At 42.7% G+C, this 27,475-nt stretch overlaps 1 protein-coding gene and 1 long non-coding RNA gene across 2 annotated transcripts in view; one reads left to right on the forward strand and one right to left on the reverse strand.

The window, feature by feature from the left end:
* MAN2A1 (mannosidase alpha class 2A member 1) overlaps positions 1 to 21,020 on the reverse strand; it is a 58,617-nt gene extending 37,597 nt beyond the window's left edge. Inside the window, exons 1-5 of the mRNA XM_083702222.1 lie at positions 19,453 to 21,020; positions 9,168 to 9,428; positions 6,048 to 6,192; positions 4,335 to 4,506; positions 447 to 574 (exon numbers count right to left, since the gene is read on the reverse strand). Of these exons, the coding sequence (XP_083558348.1) occupies positions 447 to 574; positions 4,335 to 4,506; positions 6,048 to 6,192; positions 9,168 to 9,428; positions 19,453 to 19,587 (841 nt within the window). The 5' untranslated portion in view covers positions 19,588 to 21,020. The remainder of the gene's footprint in view (positions 1 to 446; positions 575 to 4,334; positions 4,507 to 6,047; positions 6,193 to 9,167; positions 9,429 to 19,452) is intronic.
* LOC310827025 lies at positions 8,218 to 16,307 on the forward strand. Its single transcript, XR_014556145.1, has 3 exons — positions 8,218 to 10,925; positions 11,280 to 12,672; positions 12,884 to 16,307. It is a non-coding gene; the product is annotated as an uncharacterized lncRNA (long non-coding RNA).
* Positions 21,021 to 27,475: the final 6,455 nt, after the last annotated feature.

Consider the following 27,475-nt stretch of genomic DNA (forward strand, 5'->3'; position numbering starts at 1 on the left):
CCATATAAAAATCAAAGGTACACTATTACATAAACTAAAAACTGTTATTTATAACTTTCCTGCAACTAATGTACAGTGGTACCTCGGTTTAAGAACAGCTTAGTTTATGAACAACTTGGATTGACAACGCTGCAAACCCAGAAGTAGGTGGTTTGGTGTGTGAACTTTGCCTTGGAATAAGAACATGTTTCGCTTCCTGTTGAGTGTGTTCCATTTGTAAACTGAGTCCCACTGAGTCCCCCGCTGTTATGGGAAAGCATGCCTTGGTTTAAGAATGGACTTCCGGAATGGATTAAGTTTGTATACCAAGGTACCACTGTACTGTGGTTGTCAATATTGAAAATGCAATCATTTCATTAACGGGAAACAGTTTTTCTAAAATACTGTTAATTAAATAAAATACCTTGTCACAATGAAATCACAAGGCAAAAGTTACATGAACCCACCTAGGGCCTTCTCGAGCCACTGATGCCCTTCTATCAGCTGGTCAATTATAGCAAAATAATGAGCAGACGCTTCGTCAGGCATGACCCATCCCCCTGTTACAATTTCAAACTGTCCATCTTCAATTAACCTGAAAAACATATTTACTGAACTTTTATTCATGCATGTAACTATTTCCAATCAATATGTTATCTGGAGTAGCAACATACAATGTTGGCAGCAATGATACTTAAATATTAACAATACTTTCACCATGCCATAGAAGTTGTGGTGAAAGAAGAATGGCAACTTAAATTGACAGAATATGCGCAGCTTGCAGACTTAACATATAAAATAAGAGAACAATGAGAACATACGTTTAGAGAAGATTGGAAAACATTGATTGAATATATGAGAAATAATTGTGTACAGCTAAAAACGCTGGCAGCATTAAGATAAACTCAACAGTGTAATTAAGCTTTGATGGATGCAATAATGGAATATTGAATGGTATAGTTTTTGTAAAATATGCAGGGGTTTATGATATGTAAAATGAACCATGGAAAGAGAAGGGGGGAAGTCATTTATATCTTAAGGATGTAAAAATGAGTATTTTAAATTGTAAAACAGAAAATTTAATAAAAATTATAAACAAACAACAATACTTTCACCATGCAACAAGACCATTCTTAGCCCTCTGTAAAATGTTAAGAAGCAGATTTTATTAGGAATCATATACACAATTAACCATCTTTCATGTTATGGAACATCTTCTAATGATAAAATCATTTTCAAGGTGACTGGTCCAAAACTCAGCAGCATTGAACCCCGCCCCCTCAGCCCATCAACTGACATCACCCAGTGACATCAGCTGATGGACAGGTGGCTGTGGTTTGGGGTGACTGGTCTGTGAAACAGATTCTTCACCCCTTGTCAAAAACCTGCTTTACTCAAGCTCTGGAAGAGCTGCGCTCTCAATTCTACAGAAACTGAAATGTTCTAAAAGCTTCAGCTTTGACTGCTCTGAACAGCACCCTCTTGAAATAAGAATGGCCACAGGCAGTATCTTAAACTTAAGCACTTTAAGATGTTTCACTCTCAAGTTGCTGTACTAACCTGAGTTAGCAATAGTTTACCCTCGTTTGTTTAGAAAAGGCTGATAGGTAATCTATCTCTAGAAAGCAGCTATTTATATAAAACAGGCAATTCACCTGGAATACCCATGCTTTTGCCCATGTCCAGATTTTAAAAGCCTTGGACTAAATTAAGAAAAACAAGAGGATTGAGAAGGAATTAATTTCCTTTGGGCTCTTTTCCACTTCCTTCTCTCTCAAACCCGTAGGCAGCTGTCAGTTCTGGTTTTTATTCATGAGATGGCTCTTGCTAACTCTTTGCTCAAGCCTCCTCATCATTCCCTTCAATACTTGTTCCTCAAAGAGGATGACAACTAAAAGTAGCTTGCATAGCGTGGACAGAAGAAGTTGTTGACGAAAAGCCAATGGAAAGGTGTATCCAAAAATGGGCCCCAAGGGGAACACACTGCAGATTTTATCAACTTCTGCCCTAATAACGTATACGCAGACAAATCTGAAACAAATGTTGAACATTCTAATTTGTGTGGCAGTGAAAAATGAAAGTATATATATTTACACTGTTAGTTCTAAAGCGTGAAATCCACGCACGAAAATTCACTTTGATCTAGCTTCTGTGTCTTAATGCAAGTCAAAAGTGTCTAATTGCCAATTACCAAGTCATTATAAATTAGCAGCAGTATCAAAGAGGACTTTGTTACAATCAATAAATAATTTGTTGATTAGTACCTCTTCTTCTTTTTAAATTGAGACTAACAGGATTTTTAACAGAATGTGAGGATCCCACAAATTACGTTCTAGCTCAGTAGCCCAAGAGGTTCTTTCATTGCTGCACAAAACTTTTGGAGCAGGCAGGCTGAGTGTCCCGGACATTAAGGAGATCCAGAGACACCCCAGTAATAGAATTTACATTGCCATATACAGTACCCAGTCCTTCTTCCAATCTAAGGCTTCTCTTCCTCAGCACAGATCAAGCATCTTAGCTTGTTCCTGCAAGCATTTCCCTTCTTTACTGTTTATGCTGGATTTTGGTGGAAGGTACTGTGCTCCTAGCTCAAGTTGGTAGAGCATGAGACTCTTAATCTCAGGGTTGTGTGTTCAAGTCCCACGTTGGGAAAAGGATCCCTGCGTTGCAAGGGGTTGGACTAGATGACTTTCATGGTCCCTTGCAACTCTTTAATTCTATGATCCCTTAACACAAAATGGCAAACACAGAGAAGAGGAGTCAAGTTTGCGGCAAGAAAAAGGCACACCACAATTTGCCGTGATAGCTAAATGAATCTCCCTGCTTGTTGCTGTATCGCAAATTCAGCATCTGAGTACAGTGGTACCTCGGGTTACATATGCTTCAGGTTACATACGCTTAAAGTTACAGACTCCGCTAACCCAGAAATAGTACCTCAGGTTAAGAACTTTGCTTCAGGATAAGAACAGAAATCGTGCAGCAGCAGCACGGCGGCAGCAGGAGGCCCCATTAGCTAAAGTGGTGCTTCAGGTTAAGAATAGTTTCAGATTAAGAACGGACCTCCAGAACAAATTAAGTACTTAACCCGAGGTACCACTGTACCACCAAGTGTTGGGGAGCCAAACAACAAAGGATAATGATCACCGCCATCACCCTGCTTGTGACGGGCAACTATTTGAAACAGAATCATGGACTAGACAGGCAGTTCGTACAGAAAAAAATGCTGAACATTTAAAAAATAATACACACACACCCTCTCACTCCAGCATCAACTTTTTAAGGCACTAATTGGAAAGGCTCTCACTGACTTGAACTACATTGCTTCTCGGTATCAACCTAGAGGTGTTATCAAGCAGGTTGTAATGAACACTCAGAATACCAATATGCTTGTTTTGCATGCAAAATATACTAAGCCATAAAGCTCACTATTGAAAAACTATGCATCATGACAATACTATTTGGGACAATACCATAGCAATGAATGCTGCAAGCAAAATCTCTTTCAAAGGGTTTCAAGAAAAATGAATGTTGATCCGTATGCCTTGTGTCAGCAACACAAAGTTAATTTGCATCTCTCTGTGGAGTTAAGAGCACCAGATCTGATGCAGTAATTTCATTTTCACTTGTCATTCTATTTTCACTTTCCAGCCCTGTGATTTAGTCACACTCGTCAATCAGCCTCGAGAACTGTCCCCACTTGACTTGTACGCAGTGCTAATAAAGCTACGCTGCCCTGCCCTTTGGTCCGTGGCAAGCACTTGAATACTTATTGGGAAGGCTCCTGCCAACAACTTGCCACATTCACTACAGCATTGTTAATGCTTCCGGTTTCAGAAACAGAAAATTCAACCGAAGCTACACAAATGAGTGACAACTACATGAAGGAGAACAGCAAAGAAACGGTAAAACCGTTGGGAGAAAAATGCCTAATTCAACAACTTTCTAGAGTAGCTGAATTCTGGCATTTCTGTATCTTAAAAGCTAGCCAAATAACCACCTTACTGCAGGTTTGGGTTTTCTTTTTTTCTTTTTTTTTGTTTGTTTAAGTGGTAACCCATGACACTGTTTTCACTGAAGAATTGTTTGTGCTAGCACTTAAGATTTCTGCTCTGAAGTGTTCATCTTATAGCACTTGGTAATTTAACCGTTAAGGAATTCCACTAAATTGTATATCAGGGTGGGGGAGAAATCCCAGATACAGCAACATGTTAGAACACCACAATTTATGAACCTGTGAATAACGAAAACAACTATAGTTAATATTGATGTAGTTTAATACTAAACTGCCTTTAGGGCCTCTGACAGAATGGGAGGCATATACATATATATACAAAAAATAAATAAAATATACAGACCTTTTCACAGCATCCTTCTTCTGACTATCTATTCCATCCCACCACTTGGAAAAATAAGAGATTTCAGACCATATAAATTTCCTCCCTTTGTCTTCTTGCAGCTTTAGAACCATGTTATTGAGAATATGCTGCGTCTGATCTCTAAAGTAGTCATCAAATGTCTTCAGCCAGCCTTTTAAACATAAAAAGATCACACAGTGACTAAAGTAAGTAGAATACAAGATTTACCAGAAACAATAGTCAAGAGTCATTTACCTGACTAAGGTTGCGCTGGAAGCATTTTGCAGACTGGCAGTGACACATACACAGAGATACTGAAAAATTAAGTGCATCTTATATCTTGTTGCTTTTTAGCACTTCAAAAACAAAAGTTATGGTGTTAATACTGCATCTTGGTGAATGATCTGAGCATCTAATGCTGTAAGACAGGGGTAAACAACATGATGCTAAACCAGGCACAGGCAAACTCGGCCCTCCAGATGTTTCTGAGACTACAATTCCCATCATCCCTGACCCCTGGTCCTGCTAGCTAGGGATGGTGGGTGTTGTAGTCCCAAAACATTTGGAGAGCCAAGTTTGCCTGTGCTAAACAATGGTGTAACCATCTACAACTCCCACCATTGACTATGAAGGCAGAGGCTGATGGGAGCAGCTTCTGGAGGTCACCAAATTAGCTACTCATGGGGAACGGCACATGTTTCGAAATAATAAAAAGTGAACCAACAGAAGTTAGTTCAGCTGCATGGTCATCCCTTTGTAAAGAAATACCATGAGCAGCTAACAACTTGGGGTAGGAAGTTCTCCCTAACATGTCCTCTGAATCCTTTGTCTTATAACTTGAACCCATTTGTTCAGGTCCTATCCTCTGGAGTAACAAAAAATACATTTTGTCTATCGCCTATGTGGCAGCCCTTCAAATATTTGAATACGTCTATCGTATTGCCTTTTTAAATCATCTCTTCTCCAAGCTAAGTATATCCAAGTCCTTCAATCTCTCCTCAAAGGACTTGTTCTCCAGGGCACTCACCATCTTTGTTTCCCTCCTCTCTGAACAAATTCCAGTTTGTCAATATCTGTCTTAAACTGCAATACCCATAACTCACCACAGTACTCCAGGTGATATCTGACCAAAGCAGAATAGAGCAGTACGATTACTTCTTGCGAACTGGCCTTATATTTCTATGGATGCAGCCTAGAACTGCATCAGCCTTTTTCAATCTCGCATCAAGCTGCAGACCTATTTAGCCTAATTGCCATTAATACTTCTACCTCCTTTTCATATATGCTGCTGCCAAACCAAGCATCACCTATCCTGTATTTCTGCATCTTCTGTTCCAAGGTAAATGCAGAACTTTACAGTTATCCATTGGAATATGTTATTAGCTTTAGCCCTTTTCTGTTTTATGTAAAAAATAATAATAATAATAATGGCATGTTTCCCATGCAAGCTTTGGGCTCTCAGAATTTCTTAATCTGTTCCTTAAATAAGCTTACTGGTCTTATCCAAACAATCAAATGGCTCTGGATTTTAGAGTGTTAAGACTCTTACTTGCCAGATATGCCTTGTGCTACTGCCCTAACAAGGGATAAAACCTGCCCTACACAGAAAGAATGTCAAGGACCACATTTCAGCCACATTCAAGGCCCAGCAGATAGAGATGGCAACTGCCATGCAAAAATAAATCTCCAAATCCTTTTAGAATTTTGCATTACCTGGATCATTATGCGAATGAGGCACAACAAAAACTTGAAGGGGTTCACTGTCCCACTCGTGTTCATCATAGGTGATATCAAATCCTTGTTTCCAAACTCCACCATCTGGATTATCAAAAGGAAGAATGTCATAGACATCTAGCATCTAAAATGGATGAAGAAAAAAGGTTACATGAGAACACATTCAGTGGCTGAAGTACACAGTTCTGCACTTACAAAGGCAAGGCTGTAGTCAGTTGCAAATTATTATTATTTTTTAAAAAAATAGTAAGGGGGGAAAACTCACACTGAAAATTTGTCTATGTTCTTTATTCAAATGAGAATTTACATGGAATACTTTGAGCAAAGTATCTGATTAAGTTATTTAAATGAAACTTTGCACCTACTGAATGTGATCAATAATCACCACAACCCCACTTTCTGCATGCCTAGAGTGTTAACTCCTTTCTGAACAAGAACAAGGCATCAAATACAGTACGACTACAGTCGTACCTTGGCTCCCGAACACCCTGGAACTCAGACGTTTTGGCTCCTGAACACCAGAAACCCAAAAGTGAGTGTTCCGGTTTGCAAATGTTCTTTTGGAACCTGAATGTCCAATGGGGCTTCCGCAGCTTCTGATTGGCTACAGGAGCTTCCTGCAGCCAGTCGGAACCTGCGCTTTGGTTTCTGAACATTTTGGAAGTTGAACGGACTTCCGGAACGGATTCCGTTCGACCTCCAAGGTACAAATGTATGAGAAAAGCCAACGAAAAAACAACAGACACCAGCACACACCAGCAGTTCCCAATTGTGCTCAAAAAATATTTTATATGTCTAATATTTATTGAAGACTTCTTGAAAACACTTTCAAGTTGAGCTGCAGCATGGAAGTCGTCCCCCCCCCCCACCGGGTGTCTAATAAGGAGTATAAATATTTTCTGTCTTAAAGACATGTTTAGTTGCTGTCGTTTCCTTGAGCTCCCTTTGTCCCATGAAAGAAAGTATTCTAGCAATAGTAGCTTGCAGTCTTTATGCAGGGATTTGTTTTTTAAGTGTGCCATCACATGAGTCTTAATAACCCACTATAATTACAAGCACAAGGCTGATGGAATCAGCATTAAATCAAGTATTAACACAGTGAGCTGATATGTGTGCTTTTTCTCGATTGGTTCAACGTACAAGACATAAACAGGGAAGCTTGAGCGTGACTACTCTCCATGACACATTTGATTCTGCAATTACGGCTTACCTTCCCCACAAAACCTGCTCAAAGGTAACCAAGCAACTATTCCACCTTACAGTAAGTGAACAAAGGGACACGATGCATTCTACACTCTTTTTAATAAAGATGCTGCAACATGGGCATCAATCTTCAGTCCTACAAACTAAAATCCTATCTAAACCTTGCAAAGCACGAAGTTGCGTGTCAGTATTCTGTTGCAGAATAAAGTCTTTCGGATCAAAATCAGGGTTTGCGTAACTGATATTAACTGCAACTGCTGAGATGCTGACCAGGTATCAATGAATTCCATTCAATGCAACTAGAATTATCTTCTCCTTTGGGGGATTTGTATGACGATGATCTTACCACAGTGGCTTTCATCTACACAGTAATGCAGTAATATTTTTGTATTTATGACACAGATGCCTCCGTCAACAATCACCTAAACTTTCTTAATGTTGGAAGGGGTTAGAAAAGTCACTTGGCTGTCACTGACTGAAGACAGAAAGGGTCTAAACAAGGAAACCTAATAAGATGCTGTGGCCCAGGAAAAGCAGCAGCAGATACCTGGGCAGTTAATGGACCACAGTAAAAAGGGGGGAAGGAGTGTTGAATATGATGGATGGGAAAGAAAACTGTCCAGAAAAGGGAAAAAAGAGGTCAGAGAAAGAAAAGAAGCTGAGAAAGAATAGCAGGCGCATTCACATGGCCAAGAGCTAAAATGCCAACAAAAGCCGACATTTACATAATGACCTGGGGAAAACAGTCAAATCTCTGGCTGTTGGACTCAAGCAGTGCTTTATTTGGAAAAGCCTTATAACACAAAACAAGGCTAATTCCCTACCAGCAACCTGGCTCAATCTTTTGAGCTTGGAGACCTCCCATTATTCAGTATCTTCATATCCTGAAACATTTTAACATCCATGTTATAGCTTTTCAGATTTAAGTTTAGTTTTTAAAGGTAGCTTGCATCATAAAGATGTATCTTTTAACATGCCAATAGAAAAACAGTCTCTGTGGGCACAATCATTCCAAAGCACAACGAGAATGCTGCAACTATATAATGCGACACCATGCATGACCTCTCATTTCTTAGATGAGCCAAGAGTGCCCACCAGTTATCCACTCATATTCCACCTGGAAAGAATGCGGCAATTCCTTAAAACCAAAGAACTGAACAAAAAACATCCCTCAGGCTGCAACACAGCCACCTTTTCTTGTAAGTCTCACTGACTTAAGTATAACTTACAGTCAAGTGTTGTTCTTTGATTAACCTGCAAGTCAACTAAGTTGTTTGGGAAACTTGCTTAAGGGCCCACTTTAAAAAGCTTAGTAGTGGTTAGGAGAGGAAGTAGTCTAGTCTGTTTTCCTGACTTTGGCTGAGGATTGGAAAAAAAGGTTTCCAGTTGCATCATACCATGGGTAGGCAAACTAAGGCCTGGGGGCCGGATCTGGCCCAATCGTCTTCTAAATCCAGCCCGCGGACAGTCTGGGAATCAGCGTGTTTTACATGAGTAGAATGTGTCCTTTTATTTAAAAAGCATCTCTGGGTTATTTGTGGGGCATAGGAATTCATTCATTATTTTTTTCTTCAAAATACAGTCCGGCCCACAACAAGGTCTGAGAGACAGTGAACCGGCCCCCTGGTGAAAAAGTTTGCTGACCCCTGATTACACACTTCTTTTTGGTATGCAAAAGATCTGCACAAAATGCATATTTTATGGATGGGTGTATTTTATGTAAAAAGTATATACAAGAATTATAGTTTAAATGTGGACTTTCTGTGCATTCTTAAATAAGAAAAAGGAAAAACCTGCACAAGCAGTATTAACCTACGACTGAGCACCCAGTGAGACTGAAAGGAATGGAATTAAATACTCAGTTCATCCACAGCAATAAATTCACTATATTCTTACCTGTACATCTGAGGCTTGGCTTCCACTTTTTGATGCAAACTGACAATCTTCAGGGTCAACTGAGAGGTACATAGTGGCAAGAGGTGACAGCTCAGAGAAGTTTCCTTGACTGAAGTTTATAGCCTCTGGAGTACGTTGTCCATCTTTGACAGATTCACTCAAATTGATCACAGAATCTCTTATGTTTGAAATTATTTCATTATTTTCTGCCAATAAGCGCTCCAGGTGGTCTATTTTCTCTTGCAGTATTGAAAGCTGACCCTGTGGAGAGGCACAACATTAGTCCTTCAAATGTGCAAGCTACTGTATTTCACATCCCACTTGTACTGAATGACTCACAACTCTGCTAAACAGGCCTTCAGAGTTCAAAGGAAAAGAAATGGAAAAGAAGAGTCCCTGATGACCAAAGAAAACTTTCTCAGAAAAAGATTAAAATAATGAAGACTGTTTTCTTCAATAATTAAAAGTCTTAATATAAAAAAATAACAGTAAGAAAGCACACTGACCAAATCCGTTACAAATCGGTTTTCAAATTTTATCTTTTCAATTCTTTTCAGCCATGTTTTCAGCTAAAAGCACTTGTCTTCCTATTAAGGCAAGACCTGACTGAAAGGTTTTGTAGCCTGCTGCAAAAGGTAATAAAAGGTGGTCTTCTATTTTCATTAATATGCAGACATTTTCTTCATGACATATAATTTTAATAACCCGTTTTCAAGAGGAACTGGAAAGAGTTTCAGGAGAGCAAAAGAACAAGTTCGACCAACTGAGGCTTGTCCACACCATCAATGTTCTGGAAAGCAGATGTTATTTCCTCCCTGGTTTATTGGGAGTTTTTCCATACATTTTCCCTTGTGCTATTGCTTGTGTCATGTAAGCTGCCTGCCCCAGGCACAAAAAGGCACTAATATGTGCAGAGAAGTGTAACTTCTCCAGTGCATTCCTTGCTATGGCAACTGTTGTTCAATGTCCAACAGCTGCTGTCATGCGGATTGTCACCAACATATTGGTTACAAACTGGTCTAGACTAGGATCATTTAACCAACTACCAAATGCACTTGAGGAAAAATGCAGAGCCATGACAGGCGTTAGCTACCTATTTTATGTAAATGTAAAACGATCGTTTATATACCAGTTTTAACATTGCCACAACAATCTGAAACAGCAACTTTTAATCCACTGATGACCAAAAGTTTAAAGACAGTGCCAACCAAAGAAGAGTGGCAGATGAAACTGATGGACTATGCCATGTTGGCGAAATTAACTGGGAAAATTCGGAACCAGCAAGACCAGACTTTCCTGAAAGACTGGAAGAAATTTATGATATATTTGAAAGACAATTGTAATCAACTGACATCGCTTATAGGGTTGCAAGAAGTTTTGTAAGGAGAACTATATGAATTATTGCAAAAATAAAAAAATTGCAAAAAAGGGAGGAGTTTATTTAGGATTTGGATTTTAGGGCAATAACTATTAAAATAAAATGCAAAATCAGAAAGAAAGCTAGAAAACCATTAGTCAAGGTTGATGGAAGTCCTAGGCTGTGGTAGCCAAAGGTTTGTTATAGTGTATAAGATGGGATGTTATGATATGTTTGGAAAACATGTGTAAAAAACAATAAAATGATTTTTTTAAAAAAAGAAAGTTTAAAGACAGTGATCTGCCCAAAGTCCACAACAGAAAATGCACAGGAACACACGTTGAACCAGCTAAAACTCAAATTCTATCTACTGAAGGACAATACATCCTGTTTTACACCAGGTAAAGGTAAAGGTACCCCTGCCCGTACGGGCCAGTCTTGACAGACTCTAAGATTGTGCGCCCATCTCACTTAAGAGGCCAGGGGCCAGCGCTGTCCGGAGACACTTCCGGGTCACGTGGCCAGCTGCATCTGGCGAGCCAGCGCAGCACACGGAACGCCGTTTACCTTCCCGCTGGTAAGCGGTCCCTATTTATCTACTTGCACCCGGGGGTGCTTTCGAACTGCTAGGTTGGCAGGCGCTGGGACCGAATGACGAGAGCGCACCCCGCCGCAGGGATTCGAACCTCCGACCATGCGATCGGCAAGTCCTAGGTGCTGAGGTTTTACCCACAGCGCCACCCGCGTCCCACCAGGTACAATAACACTAATCCATTCAACAGCATATAAATTCTCCTTCGGGACATTTCTGTTTCTTATTAGTATTTCTGCAGGAATCCTGGGGGTTGTTGTCTTTCCCCCAGTCTAGATCATTTGCAGCTAGCTCCTTTATTTTCTGTCTTAATACAGTTGCATTTTTTAAGCTTCTGTCTGAATGAGCTGCTTTCTAAAAGGAAGGCTCATTAATACCTTTCCATTCAAATGTTACAGTTTTTATCAGGTTTACAAGCCACACTAGTTGCTGATTAGATCACTCCTTTGATGTGACAGATTTTTTTGGGGGGGGGGGGATACAAAGGTTCGCAGTATTCTTTCCGGCATCTGCAAAGCTGAACATCTGAAAGCAATTTATAAATATTATGGCAGCACTGAGAAAGTTTTTTTTAAAAAAAGAGCTAAAGCACTGAAGTGTTACTTCATGCCCCCTGGTGGTACATTAACCAAATGTCTAAGGCCAAAATTATCTGAAACATTCTAATCTTAGCAGTCCTTGAGAATTATACAACAACAAAATCACTTCCAGTTAAGACAATGAGCGAGCGGTGTGCATTTCAAATCTATTACCTTATTACCATAATTTTGGAACACCTGAACTAATGATTCCAGGGAACACAGATATGATATTTGGCTACAGAAGTAATGTTTTGCAACCACATGCAAGTTGGTTCCTGCTTTTCTTCAAGTAGGAGCACCAGATATAAAATTTACTTAGTATTTTTTGAAACCTCACAACCTCAATTAATTCACAGTTGCATCTCGAACAATACAAAACTTGAATTCTTTGTATTCACAATTATGGATTCTCACAGGGCTGAAGGCTTTCATTCTTTAGTAACATTCTGGAATAGCAAATACTTTAAGAATATAACAGCTTTAGAAGAAAAATGAAAGACTCTTACAGCACCTAATGATAATACACTTATTTTGGCGAATGTAACCTTTCATGGACTACAGTCCACTTCCTTGGAATCTTATGCTATAATAAAAAGCTTTGGCTTTGTGATGCAAAACTGTTGTTTTTGCTGCAACAGATAAAAGTAGTTTTAGAAGAGGAATTGCTTCATTCATAATTATACTTTACTCATGGGCTTCCTGCCCCCTCCCAGCTGTGGGCTGCACTGAAGCAATGCAGAGTTCTGGGTATCCAAAACTCAGTAATCAGAGTCAATTTAGCTGATAAAAGTGATTTGCACAATACTACCAAGCGAGCTTAATAGCTGAGCAGACAATTCAGTGTTAAAAATTCCCCAGGCACTAGGCGTATTATGCGACTTGCGCAGGTCCAACTGCGAACACGTGGAGATCACTGGATGCCAAGTTGGCGACTGACATCTCCATCTGGCTGGCCCCTCCTGCTTTCTTAAGATGGTAAGCAGAAGAGGAGGAGTTTGGATTTGATATCCCGCTTTATCACTACCAGAAGGAGTCTCAAAGAGGTGAGTGGGGCTGAGAGACTTCAGAGAAGTGTGACTGGCCCAAGGTCACCCAGCAGCTGCATGTGGAGGAGCGGGGAAGCGAACCTGGTTCACCAGATTACGAGTCCACTGCTCTTAACCACTACACCACACTGGCTCTCCAGTAAATAAGAGCTTATTTATTGCATTTATATCCCACCTTTTTCTCCAAGGAGTATTCCCCTCCTCAGTTAATCCCTACAGTAACTGGCCCAAAGTAACCTGTGAGCTTCACGACTGAGTAGGGACAGCTATATAAATTAGGTAGGTAAATAAATATGGGGAAAGCAAATAGTCACTTAAGGAAGGATCTGAAATATTTTTATTGAAGCTTGTATTTGTTTTATACCGAATTGTTTTATTTAATGTGTTGTAAACAGCTGTGAGATTTTTTTCTTTAAAAGATAGAAAGGTATAGAAATGAAATGAATCATCATCATCATAAATTTCATTTTTTTTTTTTTTTTTAAAAAAGGTGTCTAGATCAGGCATCCCCAACCTCCGGCCCTCCAGATGTTTTGGACTACAATTCCCATCATCCCTGACCACTGGTCCTGTTAGCTAGGGATCATGGGAGTTGTAGGCCAAAACATCTGGAGGGCCGCAGGTTGGGGGTGCCTGGTCTAGACATTCCATTGTGGCGGCTGTAACCTAGGTTTTAGGTGCCGTTTGGCAATTAGCTCATATATCTGAGTGTCTAACACTGGCAGACATATAAATTCAGATCTCCCAAGTCTTCCCCTCTAGGGAAGGGGAAGTTTGCATGGGAAATGACAGATCAGACAAAAAAAGGAATGAGATCCCACAACACCCTCCTAAGCTCCAACTAAGGTTAGGAGATGGTTACACTGTCCTTTGGGAGATTTTGCCACGTTGGGCAAAAGATTCAAAAGAGTTGGATCTAACTCTACAATTCTATGATTATAGGAACACTACAACAGCTTATGTTGTTACTGCATTGTTATTAATATTTACAGCCTGGACTTCACCAGGAAGTCACAAGATGGGTCACAACAATCTAAAAATCAACATTAAAAGCTGTTTGAACAAAGGGCAGCCATAGGAATAGGGTAGGTCCTGAAAACACATCATCTCAAGTATCAAAGGTCAGGGCAAAGAGGTGCGTCTTTATCATACCATAAAAGCTGCATAATGAAGATGCCAAACACATCTGCCACACTGCTGGTCTTAATACTCAAGAGTCTGTAGAGAAGGAGGTGGTTTTTCAGCTATTTGGCACCCAAGTCATTTAGGGTTTCAAACACTAATGTGAGCACCTTGAATTGGGCCCAGACTGGTAATCAATGCAGCTGTTTTAAAACAGGCATTATATGCATTCTGAAAGGAACCCCAGCCAGTAATTAGAAGTTGAATTTTGGACTACTTGGAACAGGCTTCTTCAACCTTGGCCCTCCAGATGTTTTTGGCCTACAACTCCCATGAACCCTAGATAGCAGGATCAGTGGTCAGGGATGATGGGAGTTGTAGTCTCAAAAAATCTGGAGGGCCACGGTTGAGGAAGCCTGGCTTGAAAGTTTCCATTCAAACAGTAATGACAACCCTGTTTATATTTTTGAAACTTTAGCTTCACTCAGATGCTGCGTTAGAAAACCAAAGAGTCACTTTGTTTAAAGGAAGAAGTTCAGATTTAAGGAAAGCCACACTTAACTGATTATTTCATGGCATTCATGCCAAGTGTCACATCGTTCAATAATTCTAAAAAGGGCACAAAACTTTCCAGGGAGGATCATATTCAAACAGAGCCAGGCATTTTGTGCCGTGTACACTTTAAGGCCAAAATGCCTTGAGGTTATCTTTTGAGCTGTTAGCGAATGCTGTGTTATAGAAACATTGATCTGTTTTCCCACTAACAGATCTAGCAAGATTCAGCTTGCAGCCCGTAAATGAATCAGTAATCTCTTGTTTTGGTATAGAAAGTCAGAGCTGACTCCTTTTGCAAACACGAGTCGTACTTTTCATTGTTCTTCTAACAACTTTCAGCTGCATGCTTGGATGGGTTAATTAAAAAATGTACGGCAAAGGAGTCTTACCCTTTGGAATAACTTTGCTCAACTAGGAAACCATTGAGCACCCAGATACTGTAGTCTTATTCTTTGATATTTCAACTATATAAAGAGAAAGAGAGACACAGAGAGATCTGCTCTGCATGTGACAGAACAAGTCTGTGCATTACCACCCTGGGCCAATTGTGTCTGTTCTGTAAAGTTTGCAAAACGTTTGCACATTTGAGAACAGGTAGTAGAAGACTGATAACACAGGGAGGAAAGTTTAAAAGGGTTTTTTTGCTTCTTCCTGCTTATGTGCAGATGAAGCAAACCTTGACCCCTGGATTACTGTTACATCCAACTTTGGAAGGCTCGAAACAAATGTTTGACATAGATACAGAGAGAATAAAAAACAAGGTTGTGCTGCAGGCTGATTTTGAGGTACTTAGCTTTGAGGAACTAGGTGCTGCTGTTTTATTTTAAGAACCTGAGCTACAATAAAGAGCTCTGCATCACTGAACACCAGAACAATTTTGTCGGTTTTGTTTGTTTCGTTGACAGCGACACTACAGATGTAACACAGAGCCAGTGCTAGCAGGGAGGGAGCAAGACAGACCACAAGTATGTGTTCAGATTAAACCCACTAACTATGGTTTACTGTGAACGTGCAAACCAGGCCCCTATGCTAAATTCTCTTCAGACGTTACAGGAAAAGTGCATTTGATCTGCCTTGCCTCGTGTGGACTGTGTGTTCCAAGTGTCCTTCAATCATGCCAAAATGTTGATGTTTACTCATGGCAGTGAGACACGAGGACCAATCTTACTCTGTAATGTGTGGAGCTGCCTTGCCATCTGCACAGATTCAGTTTGCTGAGGAGCACTTCACTGAACTCTACCCCCAAAGCCAAAGTACATATTGATTTTTAAACTGAAGTGACTTCAAGTCAAGTTTCTCACTTTAAAAAATCAAGTATTGTGTAATGACTGGTGCCTGATCTTGCTTACCCCCCCCCCATGTCCTCAGCATCTCCCCTTCTCAATTGTGTACAGTATTATGTTGTAAACCTGTAGCAGAACTTCTATATTTCATTTTGTCCACACTTAAAAACTTCAGGACCTTTAGAATTAGTTTCTTAAACATTAGTTTCCTTTCTTTAGGGGAAAGGGCCACAGCAAAGCACCACTAGAGTCTTCCATGGGTATACCAGGAAGTCTCCTATAACATACGTGCTGTCTGACTCATGACCCTCAGTCTCCGGATATTTGTGTATTGTGGGCACAAGATCACACACAATAGGCTGTGAATGAAAATGATGTGTATAAGTCCCTTTGGGTTGGGAAGGCTTTAATCCCTAGTCTGAAAGAAGTGACAAACTGATGTAGCAAGAGACAAACTCATTCCAGTCAGAAAACTGCACAGCTACCAGGACTGTGTTCCTTTCAGCACTTGCAATATTAACAGCCCAATCCTATGAAGAATTAGGTTTATTTAAATCCACTGGTCTCACTGAATATTTTTAAAAATGCCTGACTCTGCATACTAACAGGCCATAAATCCAGGGCGCTTTTTTTTCTTCCGGAACTCTCCGGAACTCTGTTCCAGCATCTCTGAGGGAGGAGTTCATGTTGAATTCCAGCACCTCTTTTTCTAGAAAAACAGCACTGTGTAAATCCTATTATTTAGATTTCAACCAACACATATTGGAGAACCACATGTCAACACACTGAATTTAACTTCCAATTAACCAGAATCTATAATAGAACCAAAGCTATACTTGTTATCTAGTCTATTTTGGTCTGGACAGTGCCTGGGTGGGAGACCACCTGGGAACCCAATGTACACCACCTTGTACACATGTCGAGTTTCATGACGGAAGCAAGGCTAGATATAAATGCACTAAACAATGTCCTTTTGTTTGACACTACGCGTGCAAATAGTAAGAAGGAACTACTTCACATGCCTTATCACACATTTCCTTCCTTCGTAAAAAAACCTAGGAATACAAGTGCTCAAGGCAATTAAGTTATCCGTAGTGTTAGGAATATATGACGCCATCTGAGTTAAATATGATCGCTTTGAGTCTGCATCTGCTGAGGCCAGCCTGCCTATTTTTCAAAGGGCGAACTGTGTGTGTGTTTCTTAATCTGACACTCTAGACAGTATCAGAACACCCCAGATGCCACACTGTCTGTGAAGACAAGCTGGAACTTGCCCTGGTCTGCCATTCAAGATCAGATCGTGCCCTGGGCCTAGTTCACAGCCAAGTATACAACCAGGAATATTGTAGGAGGCTTAATGGTGAACTAGTGAATACTACACTGTACCCTTCTGCCAAGTAGAAAGGTCCTGAATTTGAATAATAATTACTGCCTTTTCCTCTGGATCTGTAACCAGACAAGCAGAAACATCTGTCTAACACATTTATCGAGAGGCTCGTTTTAAACTAGAAATTGCATTTTACCTTTATTTCCCCAAGTGCATTTTTAATGTTTTGTTTTAAACAATAAAGTGATCTTCTTGGCTAAGGAAACTTGATCTGAACAGATTTCTAAACTAGGCTCTTGTCACCTCACATGAGAGCTTTATCTGTTCAGCAAAGACTGATCATTATCCCTTTAGGGAGGGAAGATGGCTGTTGAGAGGGTCCAAAGGTGGAATACTTGCAACTCAGTACCCTAAGTGGATCTTTTAACTGAAGTAGTAAGAATCCATACTGCTCCCTCAGTAAGTGGCAGCAACTATTGATTTTAGTGTGTTTTGTGGTGAGATAATCACACCACAAAAGTTACTAGGAGTAACTAGAAAACCCTCTATTTTCAAGCCACTGCTGAGCTAAGGCTCTCTCAAACACAAAACCAGGAATGTCACAACTCTTTCCAACAGCTTCCAAAGGCCTTCTTCCTATGCAACCTAGCGTGCTGGCGTGCTGTTGCACAGGAAAACTTTCTAAGCAGCTTAAAAAAAAAATCAAAGCACTAAACACTTTAGAAACCTATCATTTCCATAATATCTGTGCTCCATAAAGGCAAGGATACCACTTTCTAGAATGTGCATATTAAAGCACGGGTTATGCAAGAGATGAGAGATTTACTAGCAATCTTTAGTAACTATACTTTACTTAATAGCATAGGAATTTGGAAATTTTAGAACCACAGAACTGGAAAAGAACAAGATTCCCCCCCCCCCCAGCCCTGTACTAAATGTTGAAATACACTTACTTTGTTACACAACCCACGTTGAGTTTTACAGTTCTGAGCATTAGGCCAAGATCTGCAGGAAAAGCTGGTTTAAATAAAATAAGCTCTTTCCTACTGATCTAAGATACTAATTTCAATTCTTTTCCAGTGGTACATTCTAACCTGTTAAGCAGTTGAAAAGCTTCATTTATCCAATTCAAATGCACACCTCTCTGTGCCAAAGTTACCTGTCTCAGAAGCAAACACACCCTCTTATATATCCCGGGAAAATTATTCAGCCTGACATAACTCTTTTGGGTGACTTGATCCTAGCCAGGAACGTATTAGATTACTTGATTTGTACTTGTCATATAAAATCAGGAAAAGTACAACTCATAAAAACAAGGTGTGTTTATGTGTAGAAAATAAGCCCTATGCTTTCACACTGTATTAACTTTCTAGCAACAAGCAAGTAACTCGATAATGTAATGTAACAACAATGGACTTCAAACATGGAAACCTAGCTCAATGCTAACTTGGCAGCCTCAGTCCAGCCTCACACACAGGGCCTGAAGTATGCCAAATAATTTTTGTTTAGGGGAAAAACAGGGCAACTCCCATGTATTTTGCCTTGAGTTCTTTGGGGAGTAAGGGGGAATATACCGGTAGAGGGTGAGAAAAGTAAGAGTTTGCAAATAAAAAACAGTTGTGCCTTGGGACTAGTACAGCACCCATTTAACAGGCACACAGGAAAAACTTGCTTTTTCCAGTCTCCAAATGAGTTTCCCTCCCACATTCACGCAGCTCCTATCAAGCCGTTAACAGCCACCATCCCCTTCGTTTCCCAGGTCTACTTTAGGGCAGCAGAGTATTGTAGTCCTTTTCTGAGAGCCACGCCACCTGTCTGAAGCCTTGACCCTACTCCCTGGCTATGACTCCTCTGGAGTAAGTATAGGACAGATAGTAGCAGGCACTTTTTATTACTACAGTACGTACTCCAAGGCTGTGCCGAGCGTGACATTCAAATCTGGCTCCGGGACTGGCCTGCGGCTCGAATTAAGCCTACCCAACATAGAAAGTAGGGCACTAAGGCGCTGAGCTCCCTTTCGAAGTCGGTCAGGATGCGACTTTTCCCCAGGGGAAGGCTACAATCCCACGTGCAGTTTCCACCCGGGAATTCGTCCTATCGAATCAGACTGATAAGAGGGCGCTGAAAGGGGGCAGATAGGAGTCTCCTAGTGCTCCCCACTCTCCATCGAAAAAGGGGGAAGTATGAGCAACTTCCCCTTTCCTTTCCGTAGACACTCCACCCCCCAACCCCACTTGACTCAGATCCTATCTACGGGCAAGGGCACTGATCCGGAATCGGTTTGTGGTCCCTAAAACGAGCTTTCTGCATTTCCTTCTCTCCTGGTAACTGCTCACAGTTGCGATACAAGCCTGTATGACACATACACACACAAACACGCGCACCCGCGATCCATCTGCCCCTTAACCCCGCACCAACTCACCTGGGGGAAGGAGCCTTCGCGGCGGTGGTTCTTGGGGTGGTCCAGATGGCCCCGATCCAGCATCAAGTAGAGCGAGAAGATCACCACGCAGAAGATCGCGCTGCCAAACACCGTGAACTGCCGGCTCAGCTTCATCGCCGCGCCGAGCAAAGGCGGAGAAGCACAAAAAAGAGCCCCGAGCGCACCTACCCAAATGCGCCCCGCGCCCTACCCCGCCCAGTAGCGGCTCCGGCTCCAACTAAACTTCTGAGCGCGATCTCCAACAATCCCGGCCCCGCCGCGGGCCGGAGAGCTCGGCAGGAAGGACAAAAGTTCCCTCCCGGGCCCGGGCGGACGCCAGCCAGCGGGGCCGGGGCGAAGCCAAGCCTCCAGCCGCTTCTCCGAGTCCCTCGGGGCAAGTTCTCCCCTCCCGTCGGGGCCCCTCGAGAAATCCACCAAGATACGCCCGGGAGTTTCGGGGAAAGGCGAGAGGGCTCCCCCGCTCGAGCTCCTCCGGCGCGAAGGGGAGCGAGGAAGCCGCGCGGGGCCGGCGAAAGGGCAGCCAGCCGCCCGGGCGCCTCGACGCAGCCGGAGCTCCGGATGCGCTGCTTCCTGATCGCCTCCGCCAGAAGCGGGACTTGGAACCGGCGGCGGCGGCGGGCGAGGAGGGCTCGGCGCTCCCACGCTCGGCGCGGTTGATAAGGAAGCGGGGAGGAGCCGCGGCCGCCTGGCCCGCCAGTCCAGCAGCAACAGCGCCTGCTGCCGCCGCCGGAGAGCGACGCGCTCCGCCCCCAGACACGCACCGGGGAGGAGAGGCGAAGCGAGGCGGAGCCTGGCCCACCACCAGCCACACAGCGCCACGACCACGCTGGGCGGCCAGGCAGGCAGGCGGGCGGGAGGCGTTCGGCGATCGCGCCTCGTTCTGCCGCCGTTATTACGTTTTCGAGGCAGCTCGCGGCTGTTCTGCGCGCCGCGGTGGTTCCGCTTGCACCGTAGCGATCGCGCTTCCCGCAGAAAGGCGGCACTTGGGGGATCTCGGCGCAGAGATCAGTTCCCCTTTCCCCCCACCAAAAAAAAGACGCTTGCACAAACCCAGAGCCCTAGGAAGGGATTCCCATCCCCTCAAGCCGAGGGCTAGCATAGGATCGCAGCTGCGCGTCAATGGGAGGAAGCGAGCTTGGCATGCCCGGCCGGCGGGAGAATGCGCCTTTTGTGTTTTGCGGGGAGCGGAGCAGCAGCTGCTGCGCCCGTTTCCCTGGAGCCTTCGGAGGCTTCCAGCTGTTGCTGCCTTAGAGACGGCGGGCAGGTGCGAGGCGGGACACAGGCACTTGCCTGACGCTTCTCTTCCGCGAAAGGGGAGCGAGGGCCCTCGATGCCCGCCTGGGTGGGGCGGCCTCCCTCCCCGGCACGAGTTAGAAAGTTGTCCCGCTCTTGCCGGGGGCGGAGCGGAAGGCGCGGCTCGCTCCCACGTACGTCGGGGGGTAATTGCAGGGCTCGGCAATGGAGGACGGAAGAGCGCGCGGCTGCTTAGCTCGCAGCTCCTTGGCATCGCGTGCTTGCTCGGAAGTCTTCAGTCACGCTAAGAAGCGAGGGGAGATGGGGAAGGAAATAGCTGAAAACCCGCATCCTTCCCGCGTGGGGCTGGAGATCGCAGGGGGAGCCTCTCCGGAATTCCCCCACACTTGGGAGTTGGAGTGTCCCTCCCCTCCAAAAATGACGTTTTATTATGTTTTCATATGTGTTGCAAGCCGCCCAGAATGGCTGGGACAACCCAGCCAGATGAATGGAATATTATTATTAATAATACATAATAATATAATTCCCCTGTTTAGGGAGGTTTTCAATGTTTGATGTTTTATTGTGCTTTAATATTCTGTTGGGAGCTGCCCAGAGTGGCTGGGGAAACCCAGCCAGATGGGTGGGGTATAAATAATAAATTATTACTCTAATTATTATGTGGTCCGCCAGAGGGCGGTTTGTGTGTCAGCCCCGAAACTTGTAGAATTTCCTCCCCATTGTATGGCTTTCCTTGCCTGCTCTATGACAACTGGAATATATATTTTAGGACGTACCCCTCTTCTTTTTTATGTTAATTATTAAAACTGAATTTAATATTTAATATTCTGTTGTAAATTGTTTAAACTTATTTTTAATATTGTAGTATTATGTTATAGAAAGCCTTGGGACCTTATGGTGAAAGTATAAATAACTATGGCTGCAATCCTAACCTTTATGACCAAGTCTCATTGAATTATATAGGACTTACTTCTGGGTTTGTGCCTTTAATCCTTTGACTAAAGGTAAAGGTACCCCTGCCCGTTCGGGCCAGTCTTGCCAGACTCTAGGGTTGTGCGCTCATCTCACTATAGGCCGGGAGCCAGCGCTGTCCGCAGACACTTCCGGGTCACGTGGCCAGCGTGACAAGCTGCATCTGGCGAGCCAGCGCAGCACACGGAATGCCGTTTACCTTCCCGCTGGTAAGCGGTCCCTATTTATCTACTTGCACCCGGGGGTGCTTTCGAACTGCTAGGTTGGCAGGCGCTGGGACCGAATGATGGGAGCGCACCCCACCACGGGGATTCGAACCGCCGACCATGCGATCGGCAAGTCCTAGGCGCTGAGGTTTTACCCACAGCGCCACCCGCGTCCCGATAATCCTTTGACTACACATAAGCAAATACCATTTGATTCAAGGAGACTCATGCCTGGGTGAATGTGTGTACGATTTCAGCCTTGTGGTATATTGAACTAATGGTCTAGTCTTCTGTAGTAACTTCTGCGTGGTATCTTGCATACGTACCATTCCAAGCTTCTGGAGTTCAGTGGGAGAGTTTACAGTATTCCCCCAAAATTGTGCAAAAAGATAGAATAGGATGTCATTCACACTTTACTCAGAGGAACCCCACTGACAGCCTGGGTATTTAGGTTCATGTTTCCCTAGACTAATGTTACTTAAAGCTGCAGTCCTTTACAGTGGTACCTCAGGTTACATACGCTTCAGGTTACAGACTCTGCTAACCCAGAAATAGTGCTTCAGGTTAAGAACTTTGCTTCAGGATAAGAACAGCGGCGCGGCGGCAGCAGGAGGCCCGATTAGCTAAAGTGGTGCTTCAGGTTAAGAACGGTTTCAGGTTAAGAACGGACCTCCGGAACGAATTAAGTACTTAACCTGAGGTACCACTGTACATACATACTTGGATAGGAGTAAGTCTCGCTGAGCTCAGTTGGACTAACTTGCAAGCAGGCACATATAATATTGGCAATGCAGAATTCATATATTGTGGGAATCCCTCCTATAACCCTTGTTGTAGATGGGAGGCGGCAAAATATTTGTGTGCTCATGTCTAAGGCTATCTTTGAATAATTCAGTCAAATTCATGAGGCTTGTGAGTAGGACTGTACTACAGCTATTTTGTTATGTGCCCTTTTCAGCATAGGGGTGGTGGCATTTGCTAGAAAGTTTGCTTTTAGCTGCCCAGAAAGTTCACTGGTCAGAATGGAGGAAAAATAAATTTAGCGCTGCCACCATCGTCAGCCATCATGCATTTTCATCTGTTCAGCACGATGCTTCCACTTCATTGACTGTTACTTAAATAGAGAACAGTTACAAGCCATTGAGTAAATTTCAGCATTGGTCAGTCTGTCCATACCTGGATAAATTATACTGCATACCAGTCCCCTTTATACTATTAATAATAATTTTCATAAAACTGCAAACCAAGGTATCAAAGTTGTTTGTATAAAACTGCTGTTACCAATAGTTTTTTTTTTAAAAAAATGCATGTTTGCAACATCATAAAACCTTATTCTAAAAAAAGAAAGTTCTGCATTATTTCATGAAATATGAGCAAATATTTTTAATTTCCCCCCACAACCGGTTCACATCCTTACCAAAGGGGTTAAAAGTAATCATAGTACAGTGGTACCTCAGTTACATACGCTTCGGGTTGCATACACTTCAGGTTACAGACTCGCTAACCCAGAAATAGGGTTAAGAACTTTGCTTCAGGATGAGAACAGAAATCGGGGCCTCCTGCTGCCGCCGGGCCGCCGGAGCACATTAGCTAAAATGGTGCTTCAGGTTAAGAACGGACCTCCGGAACGAATTAAGTCTGTAACCAGAGGTACCACTGTACAAATTTTATTACTCATGGAAGAGTAGGTGCTAATCCCCTTATTGCTCAATGTGAGCACATCTTTGTAAACTGCACATTTATAATTCACCATAGCTCAAAATATGTGAGTGGAAGCCATCCATAACTACAATGTGAAGAGGTTACTACTTTGGTTCAAGACTCAAAAAGACTTCTGCTTAAATATTCATCTTTTTAAAAAAAAAAAATAGGCCTCACTGAAGTCCTGTGAAATCTTTTATCATCAAACCTCACCACAATGAAAAGAAGTATAAACACGTTAGAATGGTGTCCCAGAGCTTAAGTGGGGCCATATTCAGTACCTCCCATAATTGAACCAGTGTGACATATGGGGGCAAGAGAGAATTTTAAAAGCCTGGAGGAGAAATATGGTAAGGCAGGTGCTTCATTAGCAAAATACCCTTAATTAAACGCTTGTCCACAGATTTAAGCACACTCATTGCTGGCCCCAGGGAAATCTGCTTTGCAACCTACCGTACATCCCTGGTTTGGATCCTGGAATAGAAAAATGGTGAAGCTGTGTTCAAGAAGCAAAAGGCATTTTAGGCTGAAATCCAAGGCACACTACAGAGTACGTGGGGGCGGGGGGAGTTCTGCGTAAACATGTTTAGGATTGCACAGTTAAAACTCAAACCAGAAAGTGTGCACAGAGGCCAGTCGGGTATAGCCACATTCCAAGCAGAGATAGGAACTTGGAAGAGCAAATAAATGAATCTGTATTGGTCAGAGTTCATCTGATACCTTTTGCTAAAGCTGAGGAAAGACCTTTAGGTTCTGCCTACAGTTTATTGCCAAAGCAATACTAAAGAATTGACCTGAAGCAGCTGGAGAAATCGTTCAGTACTGTCCAGACTCTCAACCTCAAATCTTTGATATCAGAAAGCAACATTATTTCCTTCTGAACTCATCCATTAACATTCCTACACAAACGTATATATCCCTCTCTCTCTCTCTCTCTCTCTCTGTGTGTGTGTGTGTGCGTGTGTGTAGATAGATAGACCTGTACACACACACACACACACACACACACACACACACACACACACACTCCTGCCAGCTAACACATCTGATAAACTAGACTGGACTGTAGTTCATTAAAGCTTATGAAATAATAAAGTTTGCTTATCTCAAAAATGTTCCTTGTCTTTGTTGCCACAAATTCAACTGGCTCTGAAAACCGCAGGAGTTTAAATTAGACTCTGCCTTGCCTTGAGTACATGTTGCATTTGTGATAAAGTTGCATAGTGTACAATTAAACACTGCCCAACAGGATTCTCTTAGGACACCAGTCTGAGAAAAGTAGAAGAGAACTGAAAGGCTGATTCATGGAAGCTCGCTTTTGTCCCAGCCTTTGCATCGTAATATCTGAAATCTCTGGATACTTGTAATTAGTGTTGGCGGCTGTTTTTTCGCCCTACCCCCTCACATGGGAACGCTTAATTGCTAGTCCTGAGACAGGAACTTCCTTTTTGAGGACACTTCCTAGTGAAAATGTAACCTTGCATTCCTAAGTAGAAGCAGGTTTATTTACCTGTTCAGGTTTGCTTAGGACTACAGCCAATGATGCAAAGTTGATTCTCAGCATCCTTAGCAGGACATATTTTAGTTAGATGGGCTTATTTGTGTTAGAGGAGCTGGAATGTTCTTACTAGCGCTATATCCCAAGCATCATTTTCCAACTTCTGCATGGCAGTCGCTCATGTAAAGACAAACAACACTTGAACCCAAAGCCTTCTGGTATGTTGACGGCTAGGTATTTTGTGGCCATGCAATGTAAGCACTAAGCCAAATGGTAAAGAGACATCTGTACTGTACAATCATCACGGTTTGGAACAAAATTGCCATTTGGAGTGACTCAGGAGCTTTCTTTTCCCCTCTGTGAATATGCTTCCATGGTTGCAAAAGACATCAACTGCACCTAACTATTTATTCATCTTTTGGTGGTTTGTTTGAATCCTTCTCTTTAAAAAAGAGAAAAAGTAGTCACTATAATAACTTCAGAATGCAAACATTCCTGAGTGTGTGTCAGATGTTTTAACGTATGGTACACAAACTAATTAAATCATCACATATGTCTCAGAATTTGCAGTCCCCGGAATAATTTTGACAATATGGAACACAATTTGCATAATTTGTGCTGATTGTTACTTAGCACTTACTGAAATACAAAGTGGGTTTTTAAAAATTATTTTATTACTTCTGTCAGATTTTGGGGAAGTTGAGTTGTACACACTATAGGGAGGATATTAAGAGTTTCAAAGACGCTTCTGGAAACATTTATTCCTTGAATGTAGCGCAAGGGGTGGAAAGAGCTTTGTTTACTGAGTCATCCTTCTCCCTACTTACACTTAAAATAAAACTGCTTTATTATCATTGACTAATAATATATGTGCAGAGAGGAGAAAGTGAAAAAGGTAAAGGTAAACAACGGGTAATGGGGCTTCGGGGCCATATGTAAGTCACTGTATAGGCCGCTCTGCTGGGTTCCAGAGGACGAGCTCCAGTAACTTACTGTAGACTTGGAAAGTAAATCAAAAGGTGTTGTGGAATGTTAGCTGACAACTGGAACACTGGATAAGCTCAGCTGGTTAGAGCATGGTGCTAATAACGCCAAAGTCACAGGTTTGATCCCCATATGGGACAGCTGCATATTCTTGCACTGCAGGCAGTTGGGTGAGATGATTCTCAGGGTATCTTCCAGCGCTATGATTCTATGAAAGCGTACGCCACATCAGTGCAGTTATTCCTAAATACAGACACAAATAGCACAACCAGGAAGAAAAGCCAAAGATCAAAGCTAATGATTTGCATTTGCATTTTATTGCATTCGTATTGATAACCCTGCAAGGTAGTTCAGTATAATTATTATCATCATCCCATATTGTACACTGAGGCAGAGAGTAGCTTACCTAAGAAGGCTCCAACTGGAGATGTCTTAAATTGTAGGTCAGGTTCTCAGCTGCTACACTACATTAGCTCATGAAATCATTCTGCACTATGGGCTTTGAACACCAAAGATGGTAAAAGCTTTTCAGCTTGAGGGCCACAATCCCTTATAGGCAACTTTCTGGGGGCCACATGTGAGAGGCAGGCAAGCTCAGAAGCAAAAGGGGGGGGGGGAGGAGAAACACAGTTGGGCCAGGCAAGCAATATGATGTCTTAGCTTTGTGCAGCAGGATACATTCCAGCCATTCAAAAGTCAGATGGCACATCGCCATAGACACCCCTCTTCATCCAAGTAAGAAAAGGCCATTATCATGAACAAGGACACATTCTAGCTTAGCAAAAGCACTCGCGGAGGGTGCAGGTGAGGGGTGTAGCTTACAGAAGGAGCTTGGTCTGGGCCGTGGCAGACTTTGGGTTCTCAAATTTCAGCGGCAATGCAAAAAATTCAGGCCCCGCCTCTCTCTTGCTCCTTCTACAGCGTTGTGGTTTGAACCCGCAACTCTACTCCCCCATTCAAATAACTAGCTTCCTGTGGCTGCTTGGCAGTAGATGGGAGGCGCAGGGGGGGTAGGAGGAATCCAAAAATCTGATCACGGACCTGCTTCATCGCATGTACTTTAGCCCTAATCATATGACTTTGCTTGTCCTCTCCCTTCCTACAGACTGCTTCACTGGCTCAGGCAGCATTGTAACTTGGATGCTCAGAAGAAGAAGGGGTTAACAGGCTATGTTTAATCCACTTTTGACTTTTAATCTCTAAGAAATCCTCCTCCCCCCCCAAAAAAAAATTCCTCCATAAAAGCTACAGAAAATTAACCATTGCAAGGTTGCCCATGTTTGTAGGCTTCTGTGCCATCGAAATGTACGTTCTCCCTCTTCTCACACCTATTTGCATAATTGCAACCCCCCACCCACCAACACTGACGAGAAACTATTGCACTTTC

Source organism: Podarcis gaigeae (genome assembly GCF_964106915.1).
Source record: "Podarcis gaigeae genome assembly, chromosome: 11".
Taxonomy (NCBI): Eukaryota; Metazoa; Chordata; class Lepidosauria; order Squamata; family Lacertidae; genus Podarcis; species Podarcis gaigeae.